Source organism: Pinus tabuliformis, chromosome 8, assembly GCF_031772625.1.
Source record: "Pinus tabuliformis cultivar Carrire ecotype Pingquan chromosome 8, CPIR1, whole genome shotgun sequence".
Lineage (NCBI taxonomy): Eukaryota > Viridiplantae > Streptophyta > Pinopsida > Pinales > Pinaceae > Pinus > Pinus tabuliformis.
Window position 1 is genome coordinate 683,126,855 of NC_142294.1, and position 15,506 is coordinate 683,142,360.

The following is a 15,506-nucleotide window of genomic DNA, read 5'->3' on the forward strand; positions in this document are numbered from 1 at the left end:
TCTCTACTCGATCTCCTCTCAGCTTCCCTTATTGTGGCTGCTCCACAACCTCCTGAAGCTGCTGCACCAATCGTGGCTCCTCCATAATCGTCTGAGACTTCTTCTAGCTCTGCATGTTGAGAGGTAATATACGCTCCCTCTCAACCACCAAGTCTCCATCAGTTGCCTCGCTGCTCAAGGCTTTGCATGCATCTTGAACCTCAAGAGCATACAGGTTCTTGACCCGTGAACCAATCTGCTTCACCTGTCTAGTGATGATGTGTCTAAGGAAAACCTTTCCCTTACTGAAGACTACATCATAGCCTCTGTCTTCCAGCATCGCGATCGACACCAAGTTTCTCTCCAGTCCTGGTACATACTTGACATCGGTCAAGGTAAGGCGAGCTCCATGCTCCCTCTGAAAAATAACCGTGCTTACACCTGAGACACGATACTTCTCATCATTACCCATTGCTATGAGTATCTGGAGATCTTTCTCCTCCAAAGAACTGAACAAACTCTTGTCACCGATCATGTGGAAAGAAGCTCCACTGTCAAGAAACGAACCACTTCCCACCATGGATGAAACCATGTATGCAAAGAGTGTGAAATCCAACTCAAACTGTGAAGCAAGTGCCTCACCTTCAGATCCTTCCCCGGATCCTTTCTTGGATTTTCTCCGTGGACAATTTGCAGCATAATGGCCCACGTCATGACAACGAAAGCTTCGCACTTTCGATTTGTCACCCTTCTTCCCATCATTGGAAGAACTGGATTTGGAAAGAGAAACCTTCTCCTTCCCCTTCTTTGCTTTGGCAGCCAAAGCGCAATTTTCTTCATCAGATGCCTTTGATGAAGATCCGTCCCTGGTATTCCGCCTGATCTCCTCTTGCACAAGATCAGACCAAAGTCTCTCCCATCCTGGCAATTTCTCCCAACCATTGACAGAGTCCTGATAGGAATGCCAACTCTTCGGAAGACCAAGGAGAGCCAAGCTCACCAAGTCCTCATCATCGACAGTCACCCCCACACTTCCCAGCTCATCCCGGCATTGGGTGAACTTCGTGAGATACTTGGGCATACTGTCTCCATTCTCACACTTAATGTTTCAGAGTTTATCCTTGAGCGCCAACTTCCTCTGGTCACTCTTGCTTTGGAATAAATTTGTCAACGCTTTCCACATCAAGTATGGAGAAGCGTTTCCATGCAGGCTGGATACAATGTGATCCTTCACGCCTTCCAACAGAATCCTTTGACACTTTGCTGTCTTCTTTTGCCAAGCCTCAACGTGAGCAGCATCAGTAGGCTTTTGGACCTCGGCCTCTATGAACTCCTTCAACCCATTGTCATCTAACATTGCCTCCATCCTGTCTTTCCATGCAATATAATTCGAGCTGCCTTCAAGAGCATACTCCAATCGCAATCCGTTGAAAGACATTTCAACTTTGACACCAAGAAAACACTGCTGCAAATTCGAATTCCACCAGCTCAAAACTCAACCGCTGCTGATCTAAAATTCGTGAGAACAAAGTATTTCTTGTACAGATATTGACTGTATGGGCATTCACCGGATATCTCACCTTCCAAAAGAAGGATGAATCCAAAGGCTACCTGGCCCGATTACAGACTCTGCCTAAAGAAATAAAATGTAAACACTTTCTGAATAATAGATCTGGTGATCAACTCTGCTCTGATACCATGTAGAAATTTTGAATAATATATCACTTATTCACAGAGATTATCCTGATTATACACTATCTGCGGAATGCATGCATAATACATAACCTCCTCTACGTTGATCATCAATTTTGCGGAATTAAAAACAGTGAAACATAAATCGCATGCACACATTAACACAGTATGTACTGGGGAAAGCATACAGCTGAAAACCCCCAACTATCTGTATATTATAATGATAGAGAACATGTAACAATACATAGTACAATACTCCTCACAAGTACTCAGTACTATCTCCACCTGCTACACACAAGCTAGCTCAGATCTGAATCAAGTCACAGGTTCAAATCTCCTCCGCTATCTGCTTGCCTCTACTGCGCAATCCAATGTGAGAATAGGAATGATCCAAGCTCGTTTTCCTTGGCTTGTACTGCACAATCCTCATTGGCAATCTCAATCACTGATTGTGCAAATCTCATGCACAGCTATAGTCACAATTGATAGTAGTCTCCACCTCTAACACTTGTCTCCATTGAACTGTCCATGCACTGAGTTAACTGATGTATTTTTTAGTTGATTTATGAGTTAATAATTAGTGAATTAATTAATAATTAATTCACATCACTCATCACTAGTGTATTCTGCAGTTAGACTAAATACAACTAGTTCAACTCAGTCAAACTGAACACAACTCCATCAACTCCTCAATCAACTCCACCAAACTCAATCACTTGAGTTCTAACTGAAGTCCATCATGCAATAGCTCAACTGACCCATAAGAAAAGCATATTTCCTTCTGGCAGTTGCATGTTCCACATCCGTAGCTCGAACTGAAGTGCTCCAAGAGGATAAGATAATGTTTATAGTCCAAATATTATTAAGAGCTAATAATATTTGACTGTTCTATTTTTAGACTGGCAGTCTAAAAATAGACTCCGCCCATATGTCTAAAAATAGAAGTCCATCTATTTTTACCAACATGACCAATCATCCACAAATAGCATCCTGCAACTCATAGACCATGATCCATATGTCTAAAAATAGACAGTCTAAAAATAGACTTTGCGCCAAAAATAGCCTGCGGGCCCACTTAGTGAAGGCGACTTCTTTTCACTAAGCTCCATCATCTTGTTGCATTTTCAACAGCCTCTAGCTGGCTCTGCATCAATCCTCTCCCGCTTCTGCGCTGATGTTCCCGGTACTATCTCTGCCTCTCTACTATTGTATTCACTGCCCCTCAGCTGAAACTCTGATCACTCCTTTGATTTCCTCAGCAAGCCCTGCCCCAGAAAATCGAATTCTTGATCAACTCAAATGTGTTCTCCAACTGACCCTCAAGCCTCTTCTTATACTTTTCTTGTTGACAATTCAACGATCGAGATTAAGTCCCTAATCAACAGCTAAGATTAGATTTGGCTTGATCCATGACTTTTGAACCATTTTAACTCAGTTTTATATTAATTCACATTAATATTTTATTTTCCCAAAGTTTAGACTTAGAGACTCCATTAAAAATATTAATTATTTTAATATCTCCCAAACTGGTTAGATTCTGCCCAAACCATTTCTGGGTCTTGGAGGTCTCATGTGCTTTAGTCTCTCCACCAATTTTCAAGGCTAGAGCACATCCGATGTTACCCCAAATCAACATGGATGCCTTCCCGACAATCTAGTTACAGAGAATATAACTAAGAGTACTCTTAACTAACAATGGTTCATTAGTTAAGAGTACTCAATGGTGCTTTAGTCTCTCCACTCTAATGAGAGTGCTTAAGAGCACTTTCATTAGTTAAGAGTGCTTTAGTCTCTCCACCAATTTTCAAGGCTAGAGCACATTCGATGCTACCCCAAATCAACATGGATGCCTTCCCGACAATCTAGTTATAGAGAATATAACTAAGAGTACTCTTAACTAACGAATGGTTCATTAGTTAGCAAGGGATGAACCATTGGTTCCAAATTAGTACTCTTAACTAACGAATGCCGATGTTTTCTTATAGACAATTATTCGAAACTTTACTACATTATTCTAATTTTTTTGCCCACCAAACCTTCACGAACAAGGACAGCCTTGGCAGATCCCAATATCATAGGGATGATCATTTTAAAGTCCTACAATTGCAATTATATGGTTTTGATAAAGTTGTAAATAAATAATGTAATATTCATATTTCTAAATTTTAGGATCCTAACCTAACAATATTTATAAGTTTGCATCTATATATGGTGGCTGGCATGTAATATTGATTTTCAATTTATTTGTTTCCATTATTATATGGATATTGCTACCAAGCTATATGAGAATCTTTAGTTTAGTAATTAGATTGTTTTCAACGTCAAATATGTTATTTATTTAACTAATATTGCCAGTTATGGCTTCCAACAAAAGTTTTGGCTATTTTTCCCAATTTTCAGGAAAATCTAGATGTCATGGTTTTTCCTAAAAATTGTTATTTTTTTTTGTACTCTTTCTTATTTCCCGTTTGACATTGTGAATTTTCATGATGTTGCCAATTTTCCGATGATTTTTTCATCTATGGTTCTAACACATATTTTAGATAATTATTGAAACATTGTTTGTCTCTGTTACACGAGAACCGCTCCCTAGAGGTGGGAAACCCGTTCCAGTGGTTCCTGCACTCCCGGAAGCTTTGGAACTGTATGGGAATGTTCCCTTTTCTGTGGGAGCTGCAATGGGAGCTTGGGAAAGTTCTGGGAGGTTTGAAGACTCTTTTTTTTGGAGTCCCTGCGTTCCATGGGGCTGGGGAATACAAAGCATGTAGACAAATATGTTGAACTTCCCACAAAACATGAGGCTTTGTTGAAACCTTCGCAGGAAGAAAGGCCAAAGACATCCTTAACACCGATATCCTTAATTGAGAAACTGGAGCAATCTCTTGATGGTTTAAGGAAGCGTGTGACACCTCAATGTAAGAGCGATATCTGGGATGTCATGCTGATGAGTTATTTTTGTTTATGTATATGTATCACAGAAGATTGTGTGCATATTGTATGCGGCAGTCAATGCTTAACCATTAGAGTCGCTTAACTTTTTCTCATAAGAATAACTAGAAAAACATAGGTAAAATTGTTCCTTTGTATTTTTAAGGTAGATTGTTTCAAATACTGGTCATGTGTCAGAGCACTGATAATGAACTTGACATGTTAATATTTTATATATATAAAAGGGAGAGACTCAGGAAGAGAGACACCCAGAGATTATATTTATATATAAGAGAGATTATATATTTAAATTGATTTTAATATTTGAATATTTTGATTTAATATTAATTTTGATTATTATATAATTATATATTTTTCATTTTTATATTTTTAATTTTTTTATTATATAATATTACCGTTCCCGATTAGCCGTTTCCTGTAAATTTTGGGGAAACCTCTAGCCATCCCCGACACCCGTACCCAAGTTCCCAACGTTCCCACATTCCAGAAACTCATGCAACATCACTATTTGTCCTTTTTCTAGATTTTTGATAATTCTGTTTTTATTGTTAATTATTTGTATTTTTGTCAAAAACGTGTACACTTGATCTTATTTCCATTTGTAAAGAGTATTTCCCTAATACATTTGGGAAAATGGTTTCAAATATTATGTGCTAATCACGTATATATCAATGTTCCACCAAGACTCCTGGACGGGGAGATGCGGGTGCAGGGAGTCGCACAAGGGGGACGTGTGGGAGTACCCTCAAATTTTATTGAAATTTAGGGGGGATGTCGGGGGATATAATTTTTTTTCCTTGTATATGTATATGTATATCTATCTATCTATATATATATATATATATATATATATCAAATTCATATTCAATAATGGAAGCATAAATAGAATGATACAAACATAATTGAATTAAATAATGAAATACATTGATCCATACTCATCATTCTTACTAATGCATACATTATTCATCCATAAACCATGAGATTCAATAATGAAATACTCTGATCCATATTCATTATTCATTATTCACCATTCTAGAATCTACATTGATTTAAAAATTAAATTCATCATTCTAAATCCTAAATTGATTTAAAATTAAAATTCATCATTTATCATTCTAGAATTTAATTAGTACTAAGCAAAATAGACTATAATAGATACTGAAATCTAAAGACTGAAATATTAAATTGATATAACTAAAACTTAAAAACAATGGAGTAACGAGTCTAAAAGTCACTCTAAAGTACACAGAGGGCTTGGTGCTCTTGATTAAAGACTAATTCCATACCCTTGTACATGGAAAAATGCAATGGAAGCATTGCAATCCATCAAATCCTGAATTCCTGAAAACCTGTTAAGTCTGCTGGATTTTGAGTGAGATCTAAGTAGGGAAAAATTGTCAAATACTAGGTTTTCCCTGTCATAAATCATTCTTTACAAGCAAATTTAAGGGGGGGACGCATAGACCATTTTGAGGGGGGATGTCCAGGCGTCCCCCTTTTGGGGAGTCGTGTCCCCCACACTGGGGAAACGGCCCCCCCTGCGTCTCCCCGTGTTTCCCCAAAAGGGGCATGTGGGGAAACGTTTCCCCAGACGTCCCCCTGTCCCGGGTGCGTGGGGTGCGAGGGGTGTGCGCACCCGACCATGGGGGACGTGTCCCCGTGGAAAACTGGTATATATATGTTGTTGAATTTTATTCCTATATACCATCTAATCATATTTACATACTAGCTATAGAAATTAAACATATAAAAAGTGAAGCTGATAAGAAACCTGATTTAATATCCACTGCGTAGCAAGTTGTTTCCAAGGGCTCTCTGACAGTATGGGGAAAGGTTCAGCAACTGTGGACTAAGGCATCATTTATTGCAGGATTTGACATTTCTCTTTCTTATTGCATCTCTTGATCGACTTGCTTTGGGGTTCGATATGCAAGGTTCAATACTGAGGCAGTATAAAAACATTAGGATTGTTTCTGCTTCTTTGGATATTACACGTTAATTATTTTTGAACTATGTGACTTGGTTGTCAAGGAAAGGTTTTTATTTTAAACATTCTTATGAAGTAACTCACATATCTAAATGGTCTTTTACTGTTGATTTCAGAGTCTGTACACACACGATTACAGCGCAGCAATGGCACATACTTAAATACAATAGTACACAAGAAATTACGTGGTAAAACCATGACAAATCGTGTGTGTACACACTCTGAAATCAAAAACTTTTGGTTTGTAGAACAGTCAGAATAACCACAACAATAGGTAAATATAATTTTACATTTACATTTTCTTTTATTGTTTGTTGTCATATTCTAAGATTTACCTGTATATCGTTATCCCAAATTGCTGATTTCTAGGAAGTTGTTTTTGCAAGTTCAATTTACAGAACAAGATGAGATGAACTCAAGTATCCAATATTTTCTTTAAAACTCGTAGTTGAATGATGCTTAAGGATGGGAATTCCGAGTCTAACCACCAGAAACTTTGTGCCACCAATACTGAATAAAAGCCATTTGCTAATTCCCTCAGCATATAAGATATATTGTTTGTGGAAGTTATACAGCATCTCAAACAAATTTGACCAAGTACTTAAAGTCTATGGGACTGACTGTGTTTGTAGGCCAGCAATATATGATGATTGTTCATTCTAAATGATCATGTTAAAATTTAAAGAGAAATTGTGGTACATTGAAGAATTGAGAGTAAGAGAAAACTAATGTATTATAAAGAGATCATAAAACCCAAGCTTGAATGTCGTTATTTCCTTTCTACTGTAAGCAGCTTATAGAGGAAAAGTAATATTGCTAAAATAAGAACACATGCTCACGAGTCAAAAGGTTCAAAGTGCAACTGGGTGCTGGACTATACCTGAAACACCATGGAAAGAAAGAATATGTAATTTTTGTGATACTAAGGTGGAGGATGAAAATTACTTTCGACATTAGGTTTAATTTTCAAGCCATTTGTAGTACAGAAAATCTTTTTAGATTATTAACTTGTCAAAATAAAAAGTAGCTTAGAAAACTTCTCTCCAAGCTTTTTTATCATATAAACATTAGGTCGAAGCATGTTAATTAAATTTCAATTTTATTTTCTTAAAGTCTGATAGACCAATGTTGGTTTATAGTGGACAGGTCATAGTAGTCATCATCATCGTCAGTGTTGTGTTTGGAGCTGAAGTTTGATGTGTGAACTGTATCAGAGAGATTGGTCCTCGAAAGACAATTTGTCTTTAAATGTGTTTCTTCTATTTTCTTCTATTTTGTAATTTTGTCTTAAGAAAGTGTGTCAGGGATTATCATATCAATGATCATTTCTTGCTTCTGATTAGTTATTGGGTTGTTTGTAAACAGGTACTGCAGTTATAGGTGTTATGCTGGTCACAACACTTTTGATGGCTATTATCATGCTTGTTGTGTGGAGGAGTAACTGGTTGCTAGTTTTACTATTTACTGGTTTCTTTTTGTTCATTGAGCTTGTATACTTCTCATCTGTGTTATTCAAGGTCGACCAAGGTGGTTGGGTTCCACTTGTGATTGCCGGTGTATTTCTTATTATCATGTATGTCTGGCACTATGGTACAGTCAAAAGATACGAATTCCAAATGGAGAGCAAAGTTTCGATGGCATGGATTCTGGGTTTAGGCCCCAGCCTCGGTTTGGTTCGAGTTCCAGGGATTGGCCTTCTATATACAGAACTTGTAAATGGAGTGCCTCACATATTCTCACATCTTATTACTCATCTTCCTGCTATACATTCTGTTGTTGTATTTGTGTGTGTAAAGTATCTGCCCGTCAACACTGTTCCACAAGAAGAACGTTTTCTTGTTAGGCGCATTGGGCCGAAGGATTTCCACATGTTTAGGTGTGTTGCTAGGTATGGTTACAAAGACTTACATAAGAAGGATGATAATTTTGAGAAAACGCTCTTGCATAATTTGTCCGTATATATCCAGCATGAATCACTAATGGATAGTTTCTCAGATTCGGAAAATTGCAGCTTATGTGAAGTCTCTCTACAGGCACTCGCTTTAGACACAGAAAATGCAAGTCAGATGTCTTTAGGCATGGTCTCAGCAGATTTATCACAAAACTCAGTTGTGTCTGAAATATCCCTACAACAATCAGGTCTGCATGTCAGATTTAGTGTTCCTAACGCTAGAACTGTTGATGATGAATTGCAATTTCTAAATGATTGCAGAGATTCCGGTGTGGTGCATATTCTGGGTAATACTGTAGTAAGGGCAAGAAGCGAATCTGGCTTGATGAAGAAAATTGCAGTAGATTATATCTATGCTTTCCTTAGAAGGATATGCAGGGAAAATAGTGTCGTTCTTAATGTTCCTCACCAAAGCCTCCTAACTGTAGGCCAAGTCTTTTATGTATAGGGAGAAATAACAATTTTATGTGATTAACTCTTGATGTGCTCAGAGTAGCATGTACGGACGGTACATTCCAGTTCTTGTACAGGAAGTGGCAAAGCCTTTGAAAGAGGTTTTCATTTGGAATTGACAGCTAAACATCTTGGAGTAAAATGAAAATTTCCTTGTGGATTTGTGAGCAATAAGGTGCTGCTTTTTGAGTTTATTCTTTATGTTAACTTGTACTCTTTTGCATTTTGATGTGGAAACCTGGTTGTAAATTAAATACGCATGTTTAGCCATCAATAAGATATTTATTTGATTTGGAAAATTGGCTGTAAATTAAATAAAAATAAAAATGAATAAATGATATTTTAACGTCCACGAGATTAAAAATAGTCTATGGGATTACCAATGTCTTGTTTTTCGCTTTTTGCAATTCAATCTTTTTCTTACTCAAATTGATGATGCGCTGACCCAACTTTCTAACAGTCTCTTCACTGAAAAGACAATGCTAAGGATTGATGCTAACATACTGCCATAACTGTCCCCGATGTCTTTGAAAGCATCACATTCCAAAATGAAATGTTTATCTGATTCCATTGCCCTAGAAGTGCAAAAAGTACACCCCCGTTGTTCCCAAGCTCTTTTAGGTCTCTTCCATCATCTCGTTTCACACCGAAGTTGATGTGAGTTAGTTCTTAATTGAGCAATAAGAATCTTTGCTCTCCATGGAAAGCTGACTCCAATGTACTCTTTTTGTTGGAGATCACAAGTGGGGTTGAATTCGTGAACATAGTACTTCTTCTTTCTACCCAACTCTTTTCCCCATATACCGTTATGAAACTTTTCTATAACAAAATTGTTTAACTCCTTGCTATTTGTGGGACATGCATTGAGGTAAATATTCCATTTTTACATCCATTTGTTGTTTTGTCTCATCCATGATTTCCTACTTTCACTCATGCTTTCATTGAAGATAACTTTAGGCCATCTACCTACTCCCATTTGCTCAATTCCTTTTAGATACCTTATAAGACACACCATAGCAATTACTTTGGACACTGCTCCTGTTTCACTCAACATTATCTCATAAGGAATCGAACTTTTTATTTTGAACTTGCTCATGATCAGATGTTTTTGGATTTTCTCAATTTGTTTCCATTTTGAAATAGGGACGCTGCTAGCCTACAATTCACACCCATATAATATCACTGGACATTCTAGGAGTTTAAAAAGCACTTTAATCATTTTCCAATCCCATAACTTCGCCTCTCTAAATTTATTTTGAAGTACATATAATGCTTTCCACCTTCCTAAAATTCTCCTTTCTACAATTCTCCCAATTAAGATATTTTATAATCTCTCAAATAAGACTTTCCATTTTGAAGATGAACGAGCCAAGTAGCCAAAACACCCATTTGGTAGTATAAATATTGTCGCGCTTTATATTTGTCGTGCTTTATATTCACCCATTTGGTAGTATAAATATTGTCGTGCTTTATATTATGCCCAAAGGAACAACTTTAAGTCATAAGAAACAAATTTATTTCCTTTCGTTGTGTTAGAGAGGTAATGGTCTTAATGATAAAGAAAGTTGTTAATGGGTAATTATTTTCTATTATTGTTGTTCATTTATATTATTACAAGTTAATTAAAAGAATAATTATAATAGTTTTGTATTAAAAATTTATGTTAATTTTTTTAATAATTTTATAAATGAAAATATTTTTATAGTATATTTGTAAAGATAATGATCTTGCTATTAATATAATGGTTAATTAATTGTGAAATACATTTGATGTTTTATTAAACAAACGTATGAATAATAAACACTCAAAATAATTGTGTTTGAAATGATCTTTGTAACTTTAAAATCTTCTCCTCTCTCGTTTTAGATCCCCTCAATCAGTTTTTAATATGTTAACATGATATCACATCAGAAATTCTGAAGAAATATTTAAATAAATATTGGACAGTCTGTAGAAATATTTAAATTAAGATTGGACTGTTGGACTTGATTGATGTTCACGGGCAATGCATGTTAAAATAAAGTTTATTTGTCAAAAGGGTTTTCTAAAATTTACCAAGTTTAATACTTTCAATAATTTAAAATGTTTTTCAAAAGTGGAAGAGAGAACATAAGAGACGTCATACTGAGGGTAGACTAGATCCCTAGACCATGACAATCAGAAAGAAAATGGGTAGACCAAATTCTCCATACCCAAACAACGATGCCATAACCACACATGAAGAAAGAGGCCATAGACACATCACAACCCTACAAACCTAAGAATAGACTCCTTGCCACTGACACAATATACTCAAAGCCTCGATGTAGAGGGAAATAGAGGCACCCACATATCAGAAATGTAAAGAAGCGACCCACACTCACATATAGTGAGAACCCAACACAAAAGAAACGTGCCTAATTCAACAATGTGCATATATAGTAGCCTATAAGATTCGTCTAGGCAAACGGGCTTATGCAATTGCATACTGACTAGAACGATGCATGTATAGATAAACACGCATAAAGAAATGAATGAACTAGACACAACCTAGGATGCATGAGACTAAAGATAATGAAAACACGTAAGTATATATTTTTTGAAGATCATTTTTTGTTTTTGAAATTTTGATGCAACATAAAGAGCAGAAATACACAAAATGATTTGGTTGTTCTCTTTCTGAAAATGGAAGCTGTAATGGTCATAACATCTAGTGACACTTAATGCCCAAAAACATTCAATAGGACTGAGCCCAGGCCCATGTGGTCAGACGAAATTTTAGATTCGCAAAATAAAAATGATGAGGCTAAACTCAATTATATGACTAGTTGCATCTAATTCCAGTTTGCATCAACCTTGACTGAGCAATGCCACCCAAAGAAATATGGGATGAATTGAATGAGTTGATTGGATCGAAGGCATTGAATGCCGAAATTTCATTGAAACAACATTCTTGAGGTTCAAAATGATTAGTGTAGTGAGTAAGTATTCCCATATAAATGATTTAGGAGCACTGATTAAATGAGCATTTGTAAATGTCTAAGGAGAATGTGCAAAATCCACACTCAAACAGTTTGCCTACAAATCATGGAAATACAAGGTGGAAATCCATTTGCCTACAAATTATAAAGACATTGTTGGCTTAGTGGGCCCTGACCTAGGTTCAAATTTAATTGCGCCAAACAAAACCCTACACTACTGGCCCTTTCGGCATCAACCCACGTAGCGCAAGTTGAAGTCTCACTCGAAGCAGTATGGGGGGATGCTGGAACCAAGTTTCTGCATCCAGAGATCAGTGTGATGTCTTTTATTGCCCTAGATTTGCCTTCGCGTAGATCTATAAGCCCCTAGGGCTTAGTACAACACTTCCTTTAAACGGTCTCTAGACCTTCACGAAGGTCTATGATAGGTCTTTGCAGACCCTTAACAGATGAATCATCTACTTACGCGCACCATAAAATAACCCTAGATCTGAGCTCGCATAGATCTACTTAAGTATTTAATAAACATAACATAATGTATTATAATCTTCACGAAAGTATTTAACATGCATTGCGTACAGTTATTACAACTTATCCCATAGAGTCACACATCAATAGATCATTATTTCATAAAGACATTATTCAATCACAACATATATCGCAAACATAAATAATAGAAGTAAACAGATAAACACAGGAATTATTCAACAGTCTTCTTTATTGATCTTCAATATGGTATTACAGACTCAAAACTTCCTTGCGCACTCAGCTGCAGGGGTCCCTGCATTCAGCTGCAGGGGTTCGCGCACTTAGCTGCAAACACTACTCTAGGCCTCTGCGCACTCAGCTGCAAAGCCTTTCCCTCCTCTATGACTCACTTCTATGCGCTATCTTCTATCGACCCATTACATCCATCATCATCAGATTATATCTTAGACTTTCTAGGACACACCTATTTATACCATCCCATGGTCTGTGGACCATGGGTAGATCTCAAAACCGACTCAAATTTACATAGAAAAGGGGCTAAAACGCCTTTTATTCCTAATTACCTACGCACTCCGCATCCACAAATCGCGGAGACTTTACATCTTTTACCAAAATTTACATCAAAACTTGGGTTTTTAACTCCAAAACTGACCCCGAGGACCCCATCCCAACATACAACATTCACACTGAGTCAAATACATGATATGTTTCTTAATGGCATAGGAAAGTGATTAATCCAAGAGGAAACTCATTATGAAAATGCTATGTTTATAAGGATATTGGAAAAATGTAACATACCCAATTCTTTCTGTTTTTTTGAAAGCATGACATATTTCTTGAAATCACCAAATTCTCACCAACTTCTTGCTTTAATAACACAATATAATGTACAAAATTATATTATCACTATAGCCAACATTCTTACAAGTTATTCATGGATAATTAAGCTATAACCAACATTTTTGCATGCAATTCATGGACACTTACATAATAACATTGACCCTAACCGATTAATTCATTGCCCATGAGTACAATCAACCATCTCAGCATGTGAAACAAAGTTATACTCATACATTAAATAAATAAAACTCATACATGAGAAATTGCAACAACAGTCATATACATTTATAGCAACCTCTGTTAGCAACTCTCTTCCAAAAATATATTTACGATTCTCATTCGAATTATGGCCCCTTCTATGAGGCACATATGCTCAATTCCTCTTATTAACATAATTGGAAAATAATATATAGTATAGAGACAAAATTAAGTCCTCTATACTACAATAATGGTTGTGAAAAACTCTAAAACTATATAAGATTTTCACAGAACAACCCAACATGCAATCCTAAGCTCCAATGTACACCTCCAAACTTGCAACTTCCAATGTACTCACTTATTCCTCAAACACAACACTCACCACAAGAAGTAGTATCCAAAATATAAACAATACAAATCAATAGCTTTATTGTCTTTAGCGACACTTAGTAAATAGCTTCATGGGAACATTTTTGCATCCAACCATAAGCACTAGTGTGAGTAGGTGCCACCTTTCTGCCAAGAAATGAAATAATAGGAAATTTACCAGCTAAGACTATGGCTACTTCACTTATTCCAAACAATTAACTAAGTTTAAGGAATTCTACCTTATAGCCCATGGTTATAACAATATTTATATTCAGGGATGCCACCCTTCAACCCATTCATTTTACAACAATCCTACATTTTGGCTTCTCTTTCTCCCTTAGCCTTGTACAACACGATCCATTTCATTGCTATACAGTCCCCTAGGCCATCCCACTTCCCTCTAGTGCTTCCATATAGACTAGCTAGGAAAATCTCTAATGTTGGAAGCTAGGGGATCTTTGGTTTCTATCAGTGTATACCAATAGTCTAATAGCATATCAACATGGTATCATTTCTCCTCCATGGTTTAACATACTAGAATTATTTTTCTTCCCACCTATTCGTTTCTCAACATATCCCAATGAAATATGCCCCTTGCACACTTGAATGGTAGCCTTCTCCATGGCTTTTCCCTAAGGTTACAATTAGCCAACATCCTGCATGAATACCTGCCATGCATGAGTGATATGTGCCCATCCCTAAAGCACATAAGACAAAAGGGTATAGAGCTTGGGAACCGTGTGTCCTTCCCCAACTTCTAACATATTTGATACCCTATATGTACTTTCAAGATATTAGGTACTTCTTGAAACCACCAATTTCATTCAAAAATTGTATCTTTGATACCTTTCTTCATTTCCCTGCTATTAATTAATTAATGTGTATAGGCATAATAATGCATACTTATGCAAGCAAATTAATCTTGCAATCACAATGGAACCATAAATAATAACTATAGGCTTACACATGCAAACATGTTTGAACAAACTAAAAAGTAATAAAATCCATGATAGAAATAGATTTAATTTAGCACAATCTATAGGTACATTCATGAACACTTACATGTATGGAAATTGTACACCAACTAACTGCAGTGGGACATTCCACCAAAATGTAGGCTATTGGTTGTACCAATTCTCTCTACAACAAAGGCCACCCCCGAGCTGAGGATATGAATCCGCAAGGGTGAACTTTTCCTATGGCTATCTCAAATTTTCTTCTCATAATCCAATTCTCAAGTTCATAGTCAATATTTACACATATAGTAGTCCCAATCCATAGTTATAAGGCACTAGCCTTGAATGGATTCGAACACTTTTGTGGCATGATCATCTTGGAGATCATTTCTTAGCACAACTGGGCATGATAAAAGGTTGATGGCTAGAAAAGTCAGTTTTGGAGTGCACTGGCCCATTTCCAAGGCACATCATAAACATGTTAGGCTCCCTTTCTCAAATTTTGTGCACCACAGACCTTCGCAATTTGCACTAGTTAAACACATTAAGAGAAGCTTGGAAGGGAACCCAACAAAGAAAGGTAAAGATTGTTTCCATATGAAACCTCATCCATAGTCATTTACTTTGCATGAAGGACAAAAATGACATAAATAACTTCATTGGTTGGGGTGCTTAGGTTACAT

At 36.6% G+C, this 15,506-nt stretch overlaps 1 protein-coding gene across 2 annotated transcripts in view; it reads left to right on the forward strand.

Annotated features, from left to right (window-relative positions):
- Positions 1-9,205, forward strand: part of LOC149237428 (putative potassium transporter 11) — a 134,388-nt gene extending 125,183 nt beyond the window's left edge. For both annotated transcript variants that reach the window (XM_089372654.1, XM_089372653.1), the window contains one exon: positions 7,973-9,205. In XM_089372654.1, coding sequence (XP_089228780.1) covers positions 7,973-9,006 — 1,034 coding nt within the window. In that variant the 3' untranslated portion in view covers positions 9,007-9,205. The remainder of the gene's footprint in view (positions 1-7,972) is intronic.
- The last annotated feature ends 6,301 nt before the right edge of the window (positions 9,206-15,506 follow it).